Here is a 25,602-nt window from a genome sequence, read left to right as displayed (position 1 = left end):
AGCTTTGGTTTCTCTAAAAATCGTTTACTGAATTTTCAGAGGAAAAGGTTATGTGAGAACGGTAAATCTATGACTCACACAAGGAAACCTTCAAATAATCTGCCATCACAATAATACAAGCAAGCAGTCATATTTGTCAAAATGACAAGAATAGGCTCATTCTAAGGAGGCTCGTGAGGTCAGGCAACCTGATGTCCACATCTGGTGTCATGGAGGTCATTGTAACTAGCCACAGTGAACCCCAAGAGACAGGATCATTCATATATTGATTGAAGTCACATACTGAGCGGTGTAACAGACCACACCCAACAGTGAGGCTGCTCCCCTTCACTGAGCCTCATTCATCAGGAACAGCTGCAGAGCAATGACCCCCAAACAGCTATTTCATTGTGCAGGTAAGTATTAAGATGCTGTTGGACAAATAAGACACACAAAGGCTTTAGGCTTCAACAGAGTCACTCATTCCAAAAGCGTGAATAACACAAAGAAGCCCAAAACACTTTTTCAGTGTGACTCCCATGGCATTATCATACTGTGTTTACCTCCAGTTGAAAAAAATAATAATAATAATAAGGGAAAAGATGCAATTGCACAGTGAATTTCACAAATTTCAACAGCTGAATCTGACAAAAGTGTCTCCAAACTAACTGCTGAGGTCTGAATTTTCCAGTTAGGCTTTCTGTTTCCATCCAATTAACTGAAATATTGACAAAACTTTCCTGAATGTTGGTTGCCCTAGACCTACACTGCCTTACTGTCCTATTAAACCAGGTGCTGGCTGATTTATTTTCTCTGCAACTGGGGACTCAGAAATAGCAGCAACCTTTAAGGAATTTTTAATGGAGCTAAGCTCCCACATGTGCAAGCTAATGACATGGACCCCACAGCAGCGCCGAGAGAGTTTGTAGAGATTCTTCAGGACCGCCTTCCGCAGCAGAATATACACCCAGGGATCTAAGATTTGATTCCACGTTGCCATTCGGAGAGCGAAAATTGTTGTTTCACAGGTCTCCCGAGAATGATCTCCGTTTATTCCAATATTGGCCATTGTCACCTGCAGAACAAGCAAAATAACAAAATCCATTGATACAGATAATTTCTCAGTCCTAGAGTTGTTTAACTTAACTAGCTAGGCTACAAGGTATCCATTTCACTTTCCACGAAGTGATGTTATTTTGCAAAATACTGACATAAAGAAATGAACAGTAGCAGCAACATTGACATAGATATCTGGTTCCTTTGAGTTTATATTGACATTAAAACTACAAAAATTATAACTTATATGGCAAGTCAAATGTGCACAAATAGAATGACCCAAGAAAGGACAAACACTGATATAAGTAACTGATTTTTTCTTACTTTTGGGAATGGTAAATTCAAAGCCAACACACATATGTATGTTTCCATGAAAAAAAAAACAAGTTTATTTGTAAATAAAAATACAGATAAACTATAGATAAGAGGTTTTTAGAATGAATTCAGAGCATCTGATACAATTTGCACATGGAAATGGTATTGTTCCAGAATGTTACTTTTAGAGTTTTCTGCTTGGTAACTACAATACCAATTTCTTATTTCATATTCCCTTCTCTGCATCCCTCACCCTTTCCTCAACTTGCCCAGAATATTCCAAAAATGCAATGGAATTTTCTAAGGGTTTCGAGGAAATGACTCCCCTTTATAGTACCCTGGAGTTAACAATAACAATGTATATTTTGGTCCCATGTATCCATTTCCTGACCACCCATGATGTTAAAAAGGAATAATTTTGTGGAATAAGTTCCGTAAAAGGTCCCAGCTACAACTTAAAACTGGCCTAATCGCTGAGCCTAGCTTTGTGAAAACAGTTGCAGAACAGACATACAAGAAGGCTTTGAAAACACCTTGGTTATTAAAAAAAAAAAAAAAAAGGTAAGAATAAATGAACAAAAGGTGAAACTGAAAAATTAAGGGAGGTTTGGACCATTACACCACCAGCATTAAGAGAGGATATAACAAAGCCTAAAATCTAAAAGAAAAGAAAATCAAGTCTTTCTTGTCTTCTTAATCGACCATTATCAGAAGGAAATGTCTTAATTTGGCCTGTTGATATTAATGGCGGAAGGATAAATGTCCCTTATCAAAACCTTCATTATCTACACATCAAAGTACCAGCTCCTTAGCTGGTTCCTGGATGACACATCTGAGGTCTGCCACAATCTCATCTCCCCTGCACATACCCTATGCTCCAGCCTGCCCTGAAGGCCCTCACCTGTCCCAGATGCACTGTGCCCTTCTCAGCTTTGGCTTTATTTTGAATGCCTATTCCCCCTTCCTCTGCCTGGTAAATGCCTATCCATCCCTCAAGCCCCATGTAAAAATGGGTTCATCACCATGAAAGTTTCCCCAACTTTACCAACAGGGATTAGCAAGTTGCTCTCTCCTCTGTGTCACCACAGCCCCCTGTCCACAGCCAGTTACATCACATCCCCACTGTATGATAATTATGCATTTGTCTCTATATCTATATGCATCTCTTTTTTTTCTAACATCCAGTACAAAAGTTGACACCTAGATTGTACTCAGTAAGTGTTGGAATGAATAAAACTATATTATTTTCTATTCATTGAGACTATTTCTAGAAGCATAGGACCTAGTCATCAGAGGAACATCTGATCATCCACCATAACTGTCTAATATTTTGAGGCTTAAAATGTTTCTGAAAGCTTTAATACAATGTCACCCACTAGTAAAGGATTCCAAAGTGGTTTATTATCACTCAAAAAAAAAAAAAAAAACAAAACAAAAAAAAACCCCAGGATCTTGCAATCCATGCAAATTCCTTGGGAAATGGTTCTTTGCTTCAGGGTTCATTTCCTAGAGAAATAATGTATCAAACTGCAGGTCAAAACATTCTGTAGCTCAGTAAAACCAAACAAGTTTCAACACAGAAAAAAAAAAAAAAACCACAGTCCTCACCCAAAAGTACCTGGGTCAGGTATAGACACTATGTCCCTGTTCCCCAAGTTAACCATTAGGATAGAATAAATAAACATATATGGCCCAGTTTCTCTTAGAAGAAAGCAGAGCCAAGACCCAATGGCAGTTGGAGTGAGATATTTTCATTTTATATTTTTCTTTATTCATCAAATTTACTCATCAAATATATATTGATTATCTGCTATGTGCTAGGTAATGTGTTAAATGCTGAAGATATAATGGGAAACAAAGTAGGCATGTGCCTGCCCTCAAGTTACTGATAATCTATTTGCTGGGGTTAAGGGGGGAGATGGGGATTGGTTCGAGGATGAATGAGTAAGTATTTCTCTTGCCTGGTGAGTATTAACATGAATGTATTTCCTATTAATGACTACATGTGTTCCTAGGAATCTCAGGCCCCAGCCAAGAACCTGCTCTGTATAGTTTGGAACAAAGATGCTTCCTGTAATTGCCTGGAACAGCTGGGCCTGGTTTAGAAACACGCAAATTAAAAACACCTGAGTTACATGGTGTGCACTTCTCTCTCCCTGCAAACAGCTGTGTGGTCACCAACTGTGCAAAAACAGTGTGTCCTCTGCAAGGGCAAATGTATTAGTATACTTTTTAGTATAGTACTGATAATGGTATATCATTGAAAATTCAGGACAACCTAAGTATCCAACAAAAAATAAATTGTGGTAATTTCATGTAACGGAAAAGTATGTTAACATTAATGTTTGGATTGCTAAACTGAGTGATCCCAATTTTGGGGAAAAAAAACCCAAGTACATAATTTTGTGCATGTATAGAGAAAAGACTAGGGTGTGTATCAGTAATTCAATTAGTTATCTCTAGACAGTAGAATTACAGAGGATTTTTATTTTCACTTTTGGTTTATCTCTAATTTACTAGTTTTTTTCAGATAGGTCAGGCTTTGCTTTTATAATTTATGCATTTTTCCAAGTGATTTGTTGAAGTACTAAAGAATCAGAACTAATGTGGATTATTATGCGTGTCTGTGTGTATTGAATGAGGTACCACAGAATTGCCTAAACAGTTTAAGCCCTTGAAAAGACTGGCAGGAGAAATGTGGGGGCTGGGGTAAGAATGAGGAAGTCTGCCACTTTCCCTGGGCTCTGTCAATAGTCACCTCACAAGCCCTGAGAGCATTCTTCCATGGTCAGCCTACCCAAACTTGGATTCCAAGGAGTTGTGTACAGATGTTCATCAGACACTCAGCCTTTTATCTATCTGGTTTCCAAGAGCTATCCAGCACATGGAACCAGAGAAATATTATGTGTTATTTTTTGAAAATATCTTCCTTTGGACCTTGGCATGTTACACTTGTTCATCCTGGCTAATGATTAGAATTCTAACTGAAAAATGCACAGGACCAAGCATTTGGATATTCTATGGAAAAGTCAATTAATTAACCTGACACCTCTAAACACTCAGCACTAAGATGAGAGAGAAATAATAAAGTCAAAGAAGTATATGGGATGAAGAGATTATGTTCATTGCTGGTCACAAAAAGCAAAATAGGTAGATGGTGAAATAAAATACCCATTCATTTGGGCCATCTGATACAATTATATCCATTGTTAAGGCCACCAAAATTAATAAATCTGCCAGGCTACTTGACTCATAGATAAGTTATATTTTGGAAGTTACTCTATACATCCTCTACCATTAAGTCTATGTTTATCTGTGGGCCACTGTCAGGACTCCAGTAACTGTCCACATTTAAAAGCAAGGATAATTTTAGGGATGCCTGGGTAGCTCAGTGGGTTAAAGCCTCTGCCTTCAGCTCAGGTCATGATCCCAGAGTCCTGGGATCGTACCCCGCATCAGGCTGTCTGCTCAGGAGGGAGCCTGCTTCCCTCTCTCTCTGCCTGCTGCTCTGCCTACTTGTGATCTCTCTCTATATCAAATAAATAAAATCTTTTAAAAAAATAAAAGCAATGATAATTTTAAAAATTATGCTTTTGTTCCTCTGCGTAATCATAAAAGTATATTAATCTACATCTCACTCATATGTCAGATCTAAAACAAACAACAACAATCTAAACTCACAGATACAGAGAACAGATTGCCGCTTGCCACAGGTGAGGGAACTTCTTGGTGACATTAACTAGACTTCTTGTGGTGATCATTTTGCAATGTACACAAATATCAAATCATTATGTTGTATACCTGAAAGTAAAATGATGTTATATGTCAATTTTATCTCATAAATCAATCTAGCGGCGAGTAGCTTTTGAGTGTTTACTATATCCATGTATTGTGTTAGATACTAGTGAGGCAGAGGTGAATATTTAGAGAAATCTCAACTAATATATGATATATGTTGCTTGTTCTTATTTCTATCTCTCAGACTGAAATAGAATCTTCTTGAAAGCGTATATTTTCCTCTGATTGGTTCTCTGCTGTATCCCCAGCACCTGGCATAGAGTAGGGCAATCAATATTTGTTGAGTGAATTATATGAATGAAGTTCCTATGAGGAAAGCCCAGTGAGAAGACAGTTAAATGCTGTAGCATAAGACAGGCATGTAAAAGATGTCATAGGCCAAGCTATTTACTGACACATGATCTTAGGTGCAGTCATTGAAAATCTGAAGTTTTTGCAATTTTTCTAGTATATCAAAACGTCAGTTATTCATACTTGACTAATTTTGAATTTATTGTGATTCTGCTGTAGTTTGTCTGAATTTTCCTTGGCACTATTTTTTTAAGGAAATTTAAATGAATACATGGTGAAAACTATTTCTGGTGGACTGTCCAACTTCTTTAGACACCAAATAATTTTCTAGAATTTTATCAACATCTATTTGCATACAAACAATATCTCTGACAATATCTCTGACACAGTTCTTATCTAGTCACTGAAGCAGATGTTTTCACATGTTGTTCTCTTATTCTAAGAAGCAGACCATTCCTTCCCTCCTTTCTGTCAACACAGAACAGTAGCACAGAGACATTGACTTTGGGGAATGATAGGGTACACAGAAGTACAATCCACTGATTTGCAAGTTACTGTCCCTTATGATATCATCATCCAAATACTGATCTTTGAGTCTGACACATAAATAACCACAGAGATGGGGGCTAGTTGTAAATATGCAGTTACAACCCAGCCTTATTGGATGGTGAAAAAGTCCCACCTAGAACCTTTGCTAAGGAACTGTTCCTTTCCATCTCCACATTTGAGAAGTTAAACCTCTGTTTATTTGGATGACTGGTGACTAAGGAACTAGGTACAGATGATAGATTTTTAAATGCCATAGCACCTATGAGTATTTGCAAATGAGAAATTTCATTTTGTTTTTTTAAGGAATTTATGTATTCATTTGAGAGAGAGAGAGCACATGAGCAAGGAGGTGGGGGGTGGAAAAGGCAGAAGGAGAAGCAGACTCCCTGCTGAGCAGGGAGCATAACCTGGGACTCAGTCCCAGGACCCAGAGATGATGACCTGAGCCAAAGGCAGATGCTTAACCAACTGAGCCACCCAGGAGCCCTGAGAAATTCCATTTTAATTGAATTGCAATGGCAGTTTTGGAAAAGGAACCTTATGTAAGTTACTGAATCCATCTCCAATAAACAGGTGACTTTTAGAGTTAAATATATTTGTGGTGATTGAACCATACAGTGTTTGTGAAATAGAATATTTTATCTCTGCAATAGTGACTGCAAAAAAACTTCAGGAGAAAAAAATTACTCTTATGCAAATCCAAAAATATAGGTTTTAAAAAAACTGTAAAAATTGAAATATAGAGGCTCTAAGAGGATACTTCTTTATAACTATTTTTTCCATACTTAAAATGTATAAATGTCTACTCCATTAAATATAAGCGGTAACAATATTTCAGTCATTTTCCACTTACTGACTACTCATTAGGATTTTTAAAACAGTATTTTGAGCATGGTAGATGATTTAGAGATAAGTAAGACAAAAATACTACAATGGGAGGAAGACAAGAGCGTATGGTATTTCTTGTACCCCAGCTGTAGAAAAGCTGCAAATATTGCCACAAAATACAAACATTTGTACAGAGTAACTTTTTATTTTCTATTGGATGTATTGATAGAAGACTAACCAATGACCCAGTTGACAGCATATTCCTGCCTCTGCTGAAAGACTCTCAGAAATGAGAAAAGTTGAAAGAAATGAGAAAATAGGACATGCTGGGTAGATTCCGTCCCCTTTGGAATGGACAATCCCAACTATATGTGCATCTTTGCTCTTCACACCAGCTGAAGAAATGATGTGTAAAACGAGCAGTGAGGAAAATTTTAAACTAAACAGCACATAGAGAAGAAAAAATGTATTATACGTGAAAAAACAAAAAGTTCACCAGGATCAAGAAGGTTCATTCGTAGAATCCATGTATTTTCATTTGCTAATCCAGTCTCTTCCCCCAGGCCGGCATTGTTTTTGTTTTTGGGTTTGTTTTTTGGGGTTTTTTTAGTCTTTTTAGTGAGAAGATTTATGCCAGAACTCGTATGAATAACCGTTCAGATGGTCCTCAGCTACTAGACTTACAAAATAATGTCATAACTTCCTTTTCTGACACTTTTTAAGGGAATAAAATATAGTCATTTATTCTGAGATACCAAATATAACAAAATGTAAAATAAATAAAATGTATATATGTTATGTCACATGTGATCACTTAAGAAAAACTACAGAAAATGTAAAATAAATACAATCGAAAGATATACACTAGAGACCAAATAAAGTACTAAGTCACAATAAGATAAATTATTCCTAACTGAATGAGAAACTACACAGTTAAGAAAACATCCTTATGACAAACCGCAGACCCCTCATAGAACTTGACCACTATGAAAACACAGGCCAGCATGAGTCCAGAGAACCGGTCATTCCCACAGTTATGGGATCCTGAGTCATGTGAAAGGCAGAAAGTCTCCTGTAAACCAAAACATGTCACATGGGAGTGAGACACAGCCAATAATACTAACAACAGAAAATAGAGCTGAGTATTCCCTGTGCTAGGAAGCCTCTTCTTACCTGTAGGTCAAATAATCATCCTAGCAACGCTGGGACATTTGCATTGTTATCTGCATCTTACAGATAAGCAAAGTCTGGTTCAGCAAGATAAGGGACCAGTCCTTGGGAAACATCAGAGCCTGTCCAGGGCCTGTCCTTCAAATGACTCCACTCTACTGCCTTACAGGCCCTGCAGTGCTCAAACTTCCTACCAAATGACAACCAGAAAAGAGTAGAGAAAGCCTTCTGAGGAGTGGGAGACACTATGGGAAGCAGTTGCCTGAAGGAACAGAGACTTCAACAGCCCTGTTCTTGCCACTTCTCCTGCCAACATCCCCACCCACCCTGAGGCAATGCTGGGATGGAAAGAGAAAACAGTGCAGAATGGAGGCCCTGTTCCCACCGTAAAAATGCCTGAAGAAGCCTTTCTCTTTCTCCCTTTAGATTAACACAGATACACACACCTTGCCCCTAAGACAGTCCAAGGATGACAAGACAGAGGCAACTAACGAGGATTTAGGACTGATGTCTCCTAGTCAGAGGGACCCAGGGAATTCTGTTCAAGTTTCTTAGCCCAAAGCTAGGGATGATATCAAGTAAACAATTATGTGTTCATGTGATCACTACTAACAAGATACAAGTTCATACCTCAGAAAGTGAAGCAGGAATGTAACTAAACAGATTCTAAGAGCAAAGGGAGACAAAATACGATTCACTTATCATAACACACAGAAGTCCACATCACCTCCCATGAGAAGACAGGATCACCATATCTTAGAGAAAGCAGGAAAGTTTCCGTTAGCCAGTCCAGTCCTCTTTATAAAACAGAATTCCTTACAGCTGTCTTTGTGTATCTGATGGAAAAGATTCAGCACAATCCATGGGACAATCTCTTCCATTTAAACTGTGTGAGTTATTGGGGCGCCTGGGTGGCTCAGAGGTTTAGGCCTCTGCCTTCGGCTCAGGTCATGATCCCAGGGTCCTGGGATCGAGCCCCACGTCGGGCTTTCTGTTCAAAGGGGAGCCTGCTTCCTCCTCTCTCTGCCTGCTTCTCTGCCTACTTGTGATCTCTGTCAAATAAATAAATAAAATCTTTAAACTGTGTGAGTTATTGGGACGCCTGGATGGCCCCACCAGTTAAGCATCCAACTCTTGATTTCAGCTCCAGTCATGATCTCAGGGTCATGAGATCAAGCCCTGTGTCAGGCTCTGTGCTGATCATGGAGCCTGCTTAATATTCTCTCTCTCCCTCTTCTCTGCCCCTCCCCTCCCCATGTCTGCAAACGCAATCTCTCTCTCTAAAAATAACTTAAAAACTGTATGAGTGGTTGAACATTCTCTAGTATTATGAGCTGAAATTTACATATTCTAGTTTTGGCCTCCAGAACATCCTGGATTAAGTGCTGTAAGCTCTTCACATACTTTAAAAATAACACTAACTTCTATCTATTTCTCCATTTCTTCTACTGCTCGTCATAAAACATGGCTTGCAAATGCCTGGCTGTCCGCTGGTTTCTTGACCTTCCTTTAAAAAATGCACTTGTCGGAAATAAAATTTACACTCTCTATATAGTCAAATAAGGACAGAGCTCAGTGAATAAATCATTGCTTAAAAGCCAGACAAACTGGGGTGCCTGGGTGGCTCAGTGGGTTAAGCCTCTGCCTTTGGCTCGGGTCATGATCCCAGAGTCCTGGGATCAAGCCCTGCGTCTGGCTTTCTGCTCAGCGGGGACCCTGTTTCCCCCACCCCCTTCTGCCTGCCTCTCTGCCTATTGTGATTTCTGTCAAACAAATAAATAAAATCTTTGGAAAAAAAAAATCCAGACAAACCACTCCTATCTGTGCCTCCAGAATTACCTCAGCTAGTTTCTCCTTTGAATAAATCCTAGCTCCTAAGACATTATAGGAAATAAGCTTCTCACTTATGAGATGTACTTCTAGTGAAGCAAGACAACCTTCACATTTCCCTGCTTTTTTCCAAAATTTTTTTCCAATTTACTTCCAAATAACTTCCAAATTATTCAGAATTATATGTATGGATATATAAATATTTAGACATAACTATGCATGGTTAAAGTCCCATATCTGTGGTTCGATCTTAATGGATTTGCATTGTGGTATAAATATCCAATTCTGGGGGCGCCTGGGTGGATCAGTGGGTTAAGCCTCTGCCTTCAGCTCAGTTGTGATCTCAGGGTCCTGGGATCGAGCCTCATGTCGGGCTCTCTGCTCAGCGGGGAGCCTGCTTCCCCATCTCTCCCTGCCTGCCTGCCTCTCTGCCTACTTGTGATCTCTCTCTCTGTCAAATAAATAAATAAAATGTTTTTAAAATTAAATAAATAAATAAATAAATATCCAATTCTGGAGCCTCAGCTATGGAACCCAGGGCAGGACCCTGTACACTCTATCCACTCGCAGGATGTCTCTTAAACACACCCTGTCCACCCAAGTTTGCTGTCTTATCACTTAACAACCAGATCATTCTATTACAGGCTCCTAACTGGTCCTCCAGATACAATATACTTATTCACTTCTCTTATTTCAACTTGTTCATTATATGTGTCAAATATCTCGTTAAGTGCCACAACATGTCATTTTCTCTGTCCTTTTCCTCGCCAGGAAGGACCTGCCTAAATCCTCTACCCTTCCCATCCTTTATTCTCCAGGAGGCCTTCCCTAACCTCTCTATAGCTTATAATCTCTCATTCTACACTTCCATCACACTTGCCACCATTCCACTAGCATTGATAGACACCGTATCAGTACCATGTGCAAAATATATTATAATGAAAAAATGTCAGCATAATAGTCCTTCATATTGTGAGTGCCTTCTGTCTTTACCTTCTTCAGATCTTTGTCCTCTACTTTTGACGGGATAATTGGAAAAGACTCCCACAGCTGACACGAGAAAGACAAGAACTAACAGGTAATTTCAAGCACAGAATTTTGGAGGGCTAAGCAGAACGTAGGACAGACAGCCCCAGATTCAAGAAGTCAAGAATTCAAGGTGAAAAACAAGAGAAGGAAATAAAAGTTTATGTTAGCTCCTGTTTCGAAGACAGCCTCTGACTCTGAAACCATTCATCTCTAGACTGCCCAGAGTGCCTATGTACTTAAGATTAAAAGAACCTGCTACGATTAAAATTAGTTTAAAATTTTTAGTTTTTTAAGGTGATAAACATGTATTTTTACTGTTTACAGGTAAGGGTCCCTAGTCTGGTCAAAAGTGAGAATCACTGTGGATGATAAAGAACAAAGGCACAGATGCAGAGATTCTTACCTGGCCAGATCCCAGCAGGGCTTGGGGGCCTGGAAAGGGCAGAGGGCAGGGAAGAATAAGTCAAAATGCTACAACAGAGATTTCTCTGTCTTAGCAGTCCTAATCTCGGCTAAAGGGCTTCTTCCATCCCTGTACCTTTTGTGTAATAAGTTGTTGGACTCAACGGCTAACACTGAATAGTCAGTGTGTTCGATTTAACTCTAGAAAAGTTTTGGCCTACCTACAGTTGGCCATTGACTATTCCTGTCAGTGTGTGACAGGTCTAGCCACAGAAGAGAGGCAGGAAGACCAGACCAGTACACTGGGGTGACTTAGGCACTGCAGGAACAATGGAATTCCTTTGCCCTAATGTGTCTTCAAGAAAGGAGAGAAAGGGAGGGGAAATGTTGGCATTTCATATCCTTTAACTATTTCATCCTCACAAAACTCCCAGGGGTAGTTACTATTTTTCTGATACTGCAGATAAGAAAACAAAATCACAAAGACGTTAACTTGCCCAAGTTCCCACTGCTGGTAAGTGGCAAAGGTAGGATTTAAACCCATCTACCTGGCTTCAGAGCTTCTGATCTTAATGGTTTACTAAACCATTCCCAGTAATGAGACCAATAATCTTGTGTTAGATTTATGAACAAGATAACAAGCAGAAAATAATAACAAGCATTTATGAGTACTTAGTATGTTCCAGATGCTGTTTTATTTATTTTTCAAAGATTTTATTTATTTATTTGACAGACAGAGAGGGCAAGCACAAGCAGGAGGAGAGACAAAGGGAGAGGCAGAAGCAGGCTTCCCGCTGAGCAGGGAGCCCATGCAGGACTCAACCCCAGGACCCCCGGATCATGACCTGAGCCAAAGGCAAACACTTAACAGACTGAGCCACCCAGGTCCCCCAGACACTATTTTAATATTTTACATCTATTATCGTATTTAATTCTGTTAACAACTCTTCGAGGAAAGCAGTACTTTGCCTCTGTCAAAAAGAAGGAGCTGAAGCATGGAGAAAGAAGTTAAGTAATTTTCCCAAGGTCATGGAACTAAAAAGTGGTGGGGTCAGGAGTTGAAGAGTTGGAGACGGTGAGTGAGGGTGCATGTATTGGCCTCCTTGGCATTAGTAGATCTGATTTTTAACTCACTAGGTTTTGTTTTTGGTTTTTTTGTTTGTTTGTTTGTTTGTTTGTTTAGATTGTATTTATTTATTTGACAGAGAGAGAGATCACAAGTAGGCAGAGAGGCAGGCGGGGGAATGGGGAGCAGACTCCCTGCTGAGCAGAGAGCCCGAAGCGGGGCTCGATCCCAGGACCCTGAGATCATGGACCTGAGCTGAAGGCAGAGGCTTAACCCACTGAACCACCCAGGCACCAACTCACTAGGTTTTTGTTTCTTTCTGCCTATATCTGGTGTTCTTTCTAGCTGATTCTAGCACTTTTTCACCCAGTATTTCTATTAATGCACTTTCACTAAAATCTTTTGTTAAAATCAGGAATGTATGCTATTAAATATGTCGCTCCAAATCTCTCATGTCCATAACAACAGATTTAAGTGACAGGTCGGTCAGTTGGGTCAAGTACCACCCAGCTGAGGGGTCCTTCAGAAGCATGGCTGTCACAAAGACACAAGGGTAAAGGAAACCTACCTGTCCTGGAAGGGAAGGATTTCTTTATATTTACTAAAAGATAAAAAGTGATGCAGACAATAAGACAAAACTCAGCATCCTTTTATTTCTTTCTTCATATCTATCCCATGATGAATGGCATAATTTTCCTTCTAGTATCCTCTTTCATCATTTGACTGGTCTTCAGATGTCTTATTGGATCCTGTTTAATTTTTTTAATCCCCACTTGTAATTGTTACCCTTATTCCATCCTTTCTGTTCTGATGAAAATAAGTGTTCTGCACTGATGAAAATAAAAAATCAATAGGCAGAATTGTTAGATCTTACAAGAAACATGTGTATGAGAATATATGTGTTTGCTTATATGTCCTGCCTTGTTACAAAATAGTTTGAGGCATTTTACTTTGAACTATGCTTTTAACAGCACTATAAACTCTAGTTCTTTCTAGTTGTGGTTACCTATCACAAACCCATAGTTAAGCTAACAAAACACGGATTATGCCTTAAGCATTGGCAATGATAGATACCGAAGACATTTTCATCCTAATCAAGAATTTTAACTAACATGTCATATCTAAAGTAATTATTTGCAACTCTATGAGTTAGAGAGAAAAGACTTAGTTGGAAATTAGTCATGGTATTTGGGCCACCCTGTTTCAGGAACAAAAGACTACTTTGTTGGCGACACTGTTTCAACAGCAAAAGGAGACTGGGGAAGGTGTTTCAGTAAAACATCTGCTCTGAAACATACTATGTTTTTCCAAAGAGAAACTTCTTTAACTGGCAAAGTTCATTTATTATTACAAAAGTTCAGAAAGAATTTCTCAAGTATTCTCTACGTTCTAGGACAATAATTCATTAGTTAATGAGAATCTTCAATGAAATGAGTGTCCCTTTAAAAATAAAAAGATAACCATGATCCATTCTTCAACTATCTCAGCAGCAGATACCACAACTCCATCAACCCCATCAAGACTTTGTGTTGTGGCCTCCTTTATCCTCAGTGCCACGCTCCATACTTGGTACATAATAGGCACTCAATAAATACCAAATGAAGAAATAAATCAGTAAGGAGTTTTAGGGTCCATGGAGGCCACAAACCATGGCTATTGTTTTATACTGTGCGGGGCACATGGTGGGTGCCTAACTATTAACTGGCATACAACCTTCTCTATAATGCCTAAAACTATCCCAATTTACTTCAGTCGCCAATAGTCATCATAAATGAATAGCTTTCATCAAGTTCATGATACCATTATGTTCAACATCCGATAGAAGACAGATTTAATGGGTTGTGGGATCTTAAGTGGGAGTTAGGACATCTTTTTGAATTTATTTTACATTAATTATTTACTTCTTTATTTTGGGTAAGGGACTAAGTTATTTAAAGTGGTAAACTTGGACCTTGAAAGTTTAGCATAAGCATGCCACCGAAGTATGTTTCTGGCATGATTTTAGGGATGCAATTATGATGGCATTTTTGCATTCCATTAATCATCACTTCCCTCAGGCTTCAAAAAGTCAATCAGATACTGTCATATTAGCATAATAATAATAATTTTAAAGATTTTTTTGTTTATTCATTTGGCAGACAGAGATCACAAGCAGGCATAGAGGCAGGCAGAGAGAGAGGAAGGGAAACAGGCTCCCTGCTAAGCAGAGAGCCCGATACGGGGCTCAATCCCAGGACCTTGGGATCATGACCCGAGCCAAAGGCAGAGGCTTTAACCCACGGAATCACCCAGGTGCCCCAATAATAATTTTAAAATAATAATAATAAGTTGCACTAAATTCTTTTGTTAGAGTTAAGACTGAAAGACCAGCAATCATTGTCTAAAAATCAATTTTATTAAAATACAAAAACTTACTACTTTATGCCATCTAAATTTCTAAATAAAGATCCCCATATCTTTTTTTTTAATGATAAAAATCCAATTTTTAAATAAAAAGAGAATTTCTACAATGTGAATATATAGTTATCAGGTAGAGCTGATGTTCTTTCTGCAAAAAGTACTAATTGTCAGATTTCTTTTACCTAAGAACTCACAGCTGCTAATATGAATTATATCTGCTGTCACTGTAGCTGAAGCCTAGGGCTTATAGTAAAGCATAAGAAAACTTTTGAGAATGTTTCAAATGGTCCACTAGAAAGGATATATCAGCCATGCTATCATTTATCCTTAACAAAGGGTTCATGGTCCTGCCAGATCTGGCTCTTATGAAGCAGACTGAGTCCTCCACGTATTTTATGGATAAGTCGTGGTTATTTCTACAATGAACACAAGTTCACTCCATCCCTTTTAATGAGTTACTGTAACCCATCTATGAAATGTCCTCTGACTCACTACTGACCCCATAATTTTGCTTCACAGAACGCACCTCATTCCCATTCCTCTCACAGGTCATGATGCCGATCATGAGTACTTCCGTGTCATGCTCCTGACTGAGCTATTGTTCATTGCCTCACATGAAGCTTGCTGAACAATATGTGGTGATCCCATTCTCTTTTTCTTGTCCAATCTTGAGAAGCTCTATTACAAAAACCAGTGGCCTGCCTTCCTTCCAAGCAATCACTGGTGTTCTTGTCCTGCACCTTGATGTTCTGGAAGATCTGCAGGTGAAACTGTTTGGGACCGGGAATATCTGGGGCAAAGGGAGTGCTCGGGCTATATAAGTTATATATGTCAATTGACACCACACACATCAATTATTCCTGCTGACAAATGACACCAAATAAAGCAAAAGGCAAAAAACACCAGCACATGCTTAATGAGCTTCAATCATCTCCTGCCAACTATCTTTAGAAAGATTCATGCCTATAGAGGAGGTTCAGGAATGCTCCTGCCCCCTGGGACTTCAGTATGGTGTTAAATTCGATGCTACATTAACCCTATACTTCAGTAGGCTCTCAGAAAAAAAGCCTTCCGTTTTCCGTTATTGAATAGGATATCACTGTGAAATAAAGGTCTAGCAATAACTTTTTAGCTCCAATGAGTAACTTAAATTGTGTATAGTTCTTGCTAGTTCTTGCAGTACAGTGGAGGACCTCAGTGGGTTGTTTTTTTTTGTTTGTTTGTTTGTTTGTTTTTTAAAGGCAAATTATCCATCAGGTATAAACAAGTTTTATTATCCGGGCACTTGGGTGGCTCAGTCTGTCAAGCATTGGACTCTTGACTGCGACTCAGGTCATGATCTCGGGGTTGTGAGATTGAGCCCCATATTAAGTTCTGTGCTATCCACCCACTCCTCTCTCTCTCTCTTTAAAACTAATAATAATAATAATAGTCTTAGTAACAAACCAATGTCAACTACAGTTCTCCTCAGTATAATAATTATGTGACAAATTATTATATAAGCATATTACCAATTCCAGAAGACTGCTTCCAATTTTTAACAATTGAATTGGAACAGTTTCTAAGATTTCAAAGCAACACACAAAATATTGTTATATGACTTTTTATATTGTGGTATAATAAGGAATTTGGCTGGCCATTGTCCCTGATTCCTGGGAGGGAAACTCTAAACCCTTGGAATTTCTTAAATGACGGGTATGTCTTTATTACTCATGGTGGGTCCCTGGAATCATGGGCATTTGTGCCAATAAGGTGATTTCTGGTAAACCCCTAGGTAATTTCACGATGGGGGCAGGCCAAGGTAGAAAACCCAGTCATATAATTACAGATGGTCCCTAACTTACGATGGTTCAACTTGGGATTCTTCAACTTTATGATAATATAAAAGCTGTACATTCAGCAGAAATCATACTTCAAATTTTGAATGTTAATCTTTTCCCAGGCCAGCCATATGCAGTGTGATCCTGTCCCATGTTCTGGGCAGCAAATGGCAATGAGACAAAGTTCCCAGGTAGCCGGTCAATCACCAAGGTAAACAAATGATACACTTATAACTACCCATACAGTTGTTCTGCTTTTCACTTTCAGTACAGTAGTCAATAAACTACATGAGACATTGAACACCTGATTATAAAATGGGATACGTGTTAGATGATTCTACCCAACTGTAGGCTAATGTAAGTATTCTGAGCATGTTTAAGGTAGGTTAGGCCAATTAGGTCAGTAGGTTAGATGTATTAAAACCATCTTTGACTTATGATATTCTCAACTTAACAATGGGTTTATCAGGACATAATCCCATCATGAAGTCAGGAAGATCTGTGATGGGTTGGGGTTTTGAGCCAGGAGGTGTTGGCATGAACTCCTGGAGACTGACATGGTCAACAATTGAATCAATTGTACGTAGGTAATGAAACCCAATAAAAACTCTGGACACTCAAAGCTACTCAAAGCTCAGGTGAGCTTTCCTGGTTGCTGCTACAGACTGATGAACTGGGAGGGTGAAAACGCCATGAAGACATGGAAGCTTGGTATTGGGGACCCTCCCAGATCTCACCCCATGTGTCTCTTCTTTTGGCTAGCCTGATGGGTATCTTTTATAATAAAGCTGTAATCATAAGGACAGCATTTTCCTGCATTCTGAGAGTCATTCTAGAGAATTAACAAACATGAAGAAGTAGTGGGAACTCCTGATTTTGTAGCCAGTTGGTCAGAAAAGCAAGGATCCTGGGAATCCTCAGGCTTGCAGTTAGAGTCTGGAGTGAGGGCAGTCTTGAGACGGTGCCCCTAATCTGTGAAATGTGAAATAACTCCAGGCATTTAGCATCAGAATTGCATTGTAGGTGGCTTGTTACATCTTTGAACATGTCAGAGTAATAAAGGTGACGTAAGGCTGGAAGTACTGCCATAGCCCTGGACAGCTTCAGTTTAGGCATCCTGATACTGATCTTGCATGGTGGGACTGAATGCTATTTTCATAGAAGCAGCTGGGAGGATAGACATGAACTTTTCAATTAAGCGTGATGGTTATCCCAGGTATAATGAGCAGTAGAAAATTTTCAGTGTTTTGTTCAAAGTGTAGAGTTTTGGAGTTATAACACAGTCCCACCGATTGACATTGAAAACAAATATTCTATTATAGAAAAGATTAAATGTTGGAACTGGAAACGACCTTAAAAATCATGACGCCTAATTTGTTCCTATCACAGGGAAGAAAACAGCCAAGGCCAGGGAGATCAGTGATTTGCCCAATAGCTACTTAACATCTGAGCTGGGACAAGAGAAGATCTGTAATATCTAAAATCATACTGTGATTCTCACGCTCCTTGTGGTAAGAAACTGCTCAGGAACTAAAGCAGATAAATTCTAGTCAGGCTATCTTGCCACTGAGAGAGGCAGCAAAAAATGGCATTCAGGATATGATCAAATGTCTTGTCTTCTATTGATCATTAGAGTAACACTTTCAATGCCTTCTAATATTTCTGCTGACAAAACATAATAAAAGGGGTAGCCAATGCAGATATTCATCATTCTAGAAGCATTTATAAAGCATCTATTATAAATCAGTACAAGGCATTTAGAGATGTCAAGATGAACTATCAGGCTCCCCTTTTCTAGTGGGAGGATCTTCATCCTTCATAAAAACATAAATGCAACTGTTTGAGTTCTGTGATCAAGGCCACCAGGGAGCACTGTGAAGAAAGCTGTGAGTATTGTGGAAGGGACTTCTCTGCCTAACTAAGGAATTTGGACCTTATTCTGCAGACATGTAAAGTCATTAAAAGTTTTTAGGTAATGAAAGGAAACCAAACTTCCCCGTTACATACATGGGACATGACCTTGCCAACTTGCTTAAAGCTCTTGAAAGGAAGGTTTATCCTGTTGTTTTCCTCTCTACGTGGCTCCATGCCAACAGTGACTTTTCCAAAGCTATGAAGAAGGTATAGCCCTAACTTTGTATTCTTCAGCATTTATTATAGAAGCCTTATGATAGGGGCGCCTGGGTGGCTCAGTGGGTTAAAGCCTCTGCCTTCGGCTCAGGTCATGATCCCAGGGTCCTGGGATTGAGCCCCACATCGGGCTCTCCACTCAGCAAGGAGCCTGCTTCTCCCTCTCCCTCTGTCTGCCTCTCTGTCTACTTGTGATCTGTCTGTCAAATAAATAAATACAATCTTTAAAAAAAAAAAAAGAAGACTTATGATAAAGAATGTAGAATTGATTCCTCATCTGAATAATGAAAACTCAGTTCTGTCATTCCTGGCTCAAGTGAGGAGCATGAAGAAACTTGAACCACAGAGAGAGAATCAGGCACCCACAGCTGAGATGTAAGCACATTCGAGGACAACGCCTCACACCTCCAGCCCCTTGAGTGGCCAAGGCACTGTCTGGAGGGAAAAGCAAGTAAGAGACCCTGGCTGCAGAAGTCCTTCCAACACGAGGCTCTCCGATTCTATAAGGAACAGCAGAGGGTGATGCTGTTGCTTGTACAAACTTCTGCTTCTCAGGATTCCAGGGACTCAAACTGATATACTCCATCAAAACATGCAAATGTAAACTAATCATACAAAAATAATATATTCATCTAGAAAATACAACAAAATCTTTGTTGAGAGGTCTGGCAGTTAAGAATATCAGTTTTATTATCAGACAAAGCCAAACTAAGCCCTACAAAATAAAGCAAGAAGTGTCAAGGTCATGACAGACAAGGAAAGACCAAGGAGACATGAATTGTCATGTCCATATAATGCCGTCATGACCATATATTGCCGGATCTTGAATTGGACACTGGAACAGAAAAAAGACATTAAGTAGAAAAGCTGGTGATCTAAATAAAGTCTTTACCTAGGTTAATTACCCTGTTCTAATGTGATCTTTTCATTTTGATAATCATACTACGGTAAGACAAAATGTTAGTATGAGAGGAAAGTGAGTGAAGGATATCTGGGAACTCTCCACAGTAATTCTGCAAACTTTTTGGTACATCTAAAATTGCTTTTTAAAAAATTTAAAACATACATTTTTTTTTAAAGAAATACAGATTTTAGAGTCAGAGTCCTGGGTTTAAAACATGGTTCTATCACTTTCTAGCCATATGACCTTGGCAAATTCCTTAGTCTCTCTGTGCCTTACTTTCTGTCAGTAAAATGAGAATTTAAAACAATTTTATAAATGAGTAAGATAAAGGAAAATGTTGTATCTAAATCCTCAGTATTGTGTCAGATACATAATAAGTCCCTAAAAAATTATATCTAGTATTTGCTTATGAACATTACCGTAATTATTATAGTTGTCATTACTATAGTTATTATTATTATTAGGACTTTCTGGTTCTGGAGTCACTTCAAGAACTAATAAAAGCTCAACACTACTGTAGATAGTATGCATTTATCCTTTTCTTCGTTTCATTAGAGACAGACGGAGTAACCCTGCTCTAGTACATTTTGGGACTAACTAAATCAACCAGTCTTGGGTGTGTACAGTTTGCTGAGTGTGGGGTGAGTGGGGTGGGAATCAAAAGGGACAAGTACAGCGATGGAGAATTTCTTATTAGCCTTGAACAAGTATCCTCATCAAGTTATATCATTCTCTCTTAATGAGTAGACAATTATACACCAACAGCAGCAAGACATCACCAACATCAAGCAATGCATACACTGCTTATTTGCTGTCAGTTACAACCAGATCTTTGTGTGCCAGAGATTTGCTCTTCAGAAATCTGGTACTGATACTTTTGCTGGATTGTATGCCACTTTTAGATATCTTAGGTAAATCTTAACTACACAGTTCCCAAGAGTTAGGAATGTATCAGGACAATACGTGAACTAATGAATTACCATGAATGAAATAAATGAAATGAATCAATGAAAACCCTCTAGGTCTCTTTTTTAAACAATAACAGACAGTCCCTGATATACAAACTTTTGAAATATTACTCATTTATAAGTTACCGTTTAGAGTGCAGAATACAGCTCACCATAATGTAGCGTCTACTTATGGTGTAAGCTAATTTAAAATATTGTACCACTGACATAAAAAAAATTAACTGAAGTGAAATTCTGTTGCAATATTAGTAAACCTCACCAAAAAAAAAGTTGTTTTCTAAATTGAACTTTATATCACATCTGAATGCTACGTAGAGTTCCAATTTCTGGAATACCTATTTCCTTGTTAGTCCAAAGGTACTCACACTTCTCTTTCACATTCTCATTTCACATTTACCCCCAAACCTGTTCTCCAAATCAGACTTCTAATCATGGCCACTCCCCATGAGTTTTGAATTGAACTATTTCTCCTCCTTCCGCTGCTCTAACAGACTTACCCCTAGGACTCACCCTCTAACAGCATTATTGCATAATTTAAAAAGTGAAATTTCTGGGAGGAAGTTCAGTCTTTTTGCAGGGCAATGTGGTAAAATACATCACAAGCCTGCATCAGGTAGTTGCTCTTCAAAGCACCAATTCCATGTCTATGAATCGATTCTCATCAAGTAAATAGAAATAGTGGGCAAAAATCCACAGGACGTTCATCTCAGTGTCGTTTATAAAACAGGAAGTAGAAGCAAACCCTAACAATATTGGTTATATTACACCTACACAATAGAATAGGGGACCTCAGATCCGCAGGATTCTGCCAACAACCTGAGTAAATGTTGAAAAGGATTCTTCTCCCAAACCTCTAGGTTAGGGCCCCAGCCTACTCATACTTTGTTTTCACTTACCTGAGCAGAGAACCGAGCTGAACACACCCAGACTTCTGACCTACAGAACTATGATATTTTATTATTTTTTTAAGATTTTATTTATTTGAGAGAGAGAGACACAGAGAGAGAAGACACGAACAAGGTGAGGGACAGAGGGAGAAGCAGACTCCCCTGCTGAGTAGGGAGCCCGACTCCCCCATCAGCCTCGATCCTGGGATTCCAGGTTTATGACCTGAGCTGAAGACAGAAACTTAACAGACTGAGCCAACCAGGTGCCCCAGAACTATGATATTTTAAAGTGGGTGAGCACCCACTTTAAAATATTAGAATTTGTTATGTATAATAAAAAGCTAACACAGTATTTATGAAGGGCTTAAAATTAGGAAAAGTTCTTCATCCAATTTCAGAAGTCTACAACAGCCATTACACTTCATGGAGAAAATATAGATACATTTTAAGGTCTGGAACAAGACACGGATACCCATTAATACTACCACTGCTTAACATAACATGGCAATTCCTGGCTAATGTTTTGAGGAGAAAATGAGGCATATAAGAATCAGAAGAAAAGAGATAAACTTTTGTTATCTAGAAATGGTTAGAATCAATAAATGATTAAAACCAATCGAAGAGTTCAACAAGTTACTGAATATATGACCAACGTAGACAAATCAGACACTTCTCTAACTAACATTACCAACCATAGAACATAATAAACATACATATTAAAACAGCATATGGGGTGCCTTCAGCTCGGGTCATGATCTCAGGGTCCTGGGATCGAGTCCCGCATCGGGCTCTCTGCTCGGCAGGGAACCTGCTTCCTCCTCTCTCTCTCTCTACCTGCCTCTCTAATTGTGATCTCCCTCTGTCAAATAAATAAATAAAATCTTTAAAAAAATAGCACAGAAATTACAAAGGGTCGAGGAATGTACTTAAGAAATAAACAAGACCTTCTAGAGGCTTATATTTTTAATTTGTCTTTTTCTGTATTTTTCCAATTTAATATAATAAAGATATATTACTTTGCTAATAAAAATATACCATATCAATGATGATATTCAAAATAGGTAGGCCACTGGAACCAATCAATCAGAATGCACTGTCAATAAATAAGCAGTTCAGCTTTGTACCTTATAATTGCTAATTAAGTGATTATTATATTTCTCTCTCTGAATTGGCTGGGAAGACAGACTACAGGCTTCTACCTTCTCCAAGGTTTTTCCTCTCAATTATTTCTCCTATAATCAGGAAAAGGGAACATAGCACAATTAGATCAAGAAGGCAAGACAGTTTACTGAAAAGATTGCAGGCAGCAAAAAACAGCTGGCATGGAAAGGAGAAGGACTTGTCTCTTAGGCTGGAGGATAGAAAAGCAAAGGGAATTAGCCCATGTGGTCTGCACCTGACCATTCCAGCCTGCCTGAGGAGACAGAACAAAAAAGTACGTGTAGCTCAGACTGCATCTCTCTGCATGATCTCTGTTCTTCCAAGAATGAGAATGCTGGGGACCCTGCCATCACCTGCTTTCAAATTATGAAATGAGGAGGTTAAATGTCAAGGTTATGACATGGCAAGGTTAAAAATCCCTCATGGAGTTTGATTCTCAGACACCAGGGGTAATTCAAAGATAATGATTAATGCACAACATACTTAATAAGTACCTTTATAAAATCCACCAGAGCACTGCATAAATTTAATATTAAAAAAACAGCTTAAGAGGTTAAATTATTTTCACTTTGTAAACATAATCAAGGTAAGCAATGGAGACACCATCTGTATAGTTTAACCATGATCAATCCCACATTGGAGGCAAATCATTACAAATTGCACGAATGATTCACACACATCACTAAGAAAGGTCTAAGTAACCCAATGAGTTGGTCTGAAAATAATCACCAAAAGCACCAAGACTATTCTCCTTCCCCTAGGAGACCATCAGCAAAAGCCCAGGAAATTTCTTCCTTGCATACTATAAAACTGTGGCTCCAATTCCACTTCCTTCTTCCAGTATGAATCATGTTATTTTTTCCATCAAACCACCAAGTCCTGTGCTATTGTTTGCAATACCAGAAAGCCAAGTCCTTCCTCCATGGTTGTTATAGGAGACATTATATTCTTAAAAGGTTTTGCACATAATACCACAAAAATGGCCTCACTTAAAAGAACATGATTTTTCCCAGAAATAAACAAGAAGTAACAAAATAGGAAATCAACAAGAAATTAGGTTTTGCATTCAGGTGAGTGATTTGATAAAGGAAATGGGCTTAACTAGCGTTCAGATTTCCCTGGTTGGATTAACCAGTGAAAGATGCAAGAGCCAAGACCTCTCTAGCCCTGAAGGTAAAGGTTCAAAATCCCAAAAGGTAAAAAAGTGTCTGGTTGGCATCTTAAAGAAGAACTGCCCTTATAAACACATTCATATGAAGAGGCATATCGTGAAAAGAAAGGCAGAGGTATAAACCTAAAAGGGCATTTATTACAAGTCTATGGAAAAGAAATCAGTGAGGAAAAAGATGATGCCATTTAATCCAAGGAAGAAAACAGAAAGTTTATAAACCAACAATTAAATCAAAAGACAAGAAATGCATTCCTAGGTGAGAACTCAGTCTCATGACTGATGGTTAAGAGCCTATTTCACTAAACCCAAAGACCATCAGAGACCACAATGAACCTGAACTCAAGGGGGCTTTGGTCAAGAACTCACTGCCCTTCGTCTCCTGGTGGAGACTAAACACAGACAAAGCCTCTCAGCAAAGCTGCTCCTTGGAAGGCCATGGGCACTTGCTCACACTAGTTCTTCTGTAATAGAGCTGGTTCTGCTCATGCCTTTCCAAATAAACTACAAATTCCTTTGAAGTTAGGATCCCATTTTAGTCATGTTTATATACCCATGTAGCACATGCACAAATGCCCATGCTAGGCACTCAATAAATGTTTTTCAAATTGCCACTGGGTTTTACTATGGTACCAAATTGAACAATGGTCATAACCATAATTATAACCATCACAGAACATTTTACTGGATGCTTACCAGGTATCATGTGGAAATTCATGTTACTTGATTAAATCAGTGATGTAGTCAGTATTGTTATTCATATTTTACAGAAGTTGAAATGAGGCACACAAAGATTCTTAGTAATTTTCTGAAGGACATGTGGCTGGTCTGTCCAAACTCAGATAGTGAGAAATGCCTACACCACATTGGGCTACAGGAGCTCCCCTAATTAGAAGTAGAGACTCAAGGGGAGGCTAAGGAACTTCAGTAGAGTCATATGCTGTGGAGATAATGCTGATGAAGATACTCATTGATACAGACAACATAAACTGAGAGATCTTTGCATGTAATGGGTACTTGCTAAATATCTGGTTGGCAGGGGTGCCTGGGTGGCTCAGTGGGTTAAGCCTCTGCCTTCAGCTTAGGTAATGTTCTCAGTGTCCTGGAATGGAGCCCCGAATCAGGCTCTCTGCTCATCAGAGAGCCTGCTTCCCCCGCCCCGCCCCCCACTGCCTGCCTCTCTGCCTACTTGTGATCTCTCTCTCTTTCTGTCAAATAAATAAATAAAATCTTAAAAAACAACAACAACAACAATTAAAAAAAAAAACGGGTTGGTGAGTGCAGCCCTGAAGTTGGAAACTCCACCAGTTTTCCAAGTTAGGGAATCCTACTGAGATCCTAATTATGCCATTCAGCTGGGAATGAAGGCTGATTTTTCCTCCCAAGTAACAGAAGGTAGAGAATAGTAGTTAAGCACCTTGACTCAGAAAGCACAGCCTCTTCTCAAGTCAGAATTTGCTAAAGTTTGTTATTTGGGGCCAGCTGTCTTTCTCTTCCCAGCAAGATTCACTTCTGCAGGGTACTCAAGGTTTAGAATATTTTAGGACCCTACAGAAAAACTCTAAAGAATAAAATCATAGGCCTTTTTCATATTTGATACAGTTTAAATGGTGGGAACCGTGGTATTAAAATCAATAGCAAAAAAAAAAAAAAAAAAAAGGCTTTTATTCCAAAATCAAACCCTAAATAAACCCCAAAAAAGGAATGTATAAACTCTTGGTACATGGTCCATATGGCACGTAATACACACTTTCCTATAAATGTGTGTGTGTGTCCTTCGTATTATAATCACATACGCAGTGAGTCAAGAAACAGAAAACCATTTGTAACTAAAACCTGAAGCTACCTAAT

At 38.8% G+C, this 25,602-nt stretch overlaps 1 protein-coding gene across 1 annotated transcript in view; it reads right to left on the bottom strand.

Moving 5' to 3' along the window:
- Positions 1 to 340: 340 nt before the first annotated feature.
- PTGFR (prostaglandin F receptor) overlaps positions 341 to 25,602 on the bottom strand; it is a 43,236-nt gene continuing 17,974 nt past the window's right edge. Inside the window, exon 2 of the mRNA XM_032870185.1 lies at positions 341 to 1,054. Coding sequence (XP_032726076.1) covers positions 752 to 1,054 — 303 coding nt within the window. The 3' untranslated portion in view covers positions 341 to 751. The remainder of the gene's footprint in view (positions 1,055 to 25,602) is intronic.

The sequence above is a fragment of the Lontra canadensis genome, unplaced genomic scaffold (assembly GCF_010015895.1).
Source record: "Lontra canadensis isolate GAN:19392208 unplaced genomic scaffold, GSC_riverotter_1.0 scaffold40, whole genome shotgun sequence".
In the NCBI taxonomy this organism is placed as follows: Eukaryota; Metazoa; Chordata; class Mammalia; order Carnivora; family Mustelidae; genus Lontra; species Lontra canadensis.
This window is presented reverse-complemented; position numbering and strand designations above follow the sequence as displayed.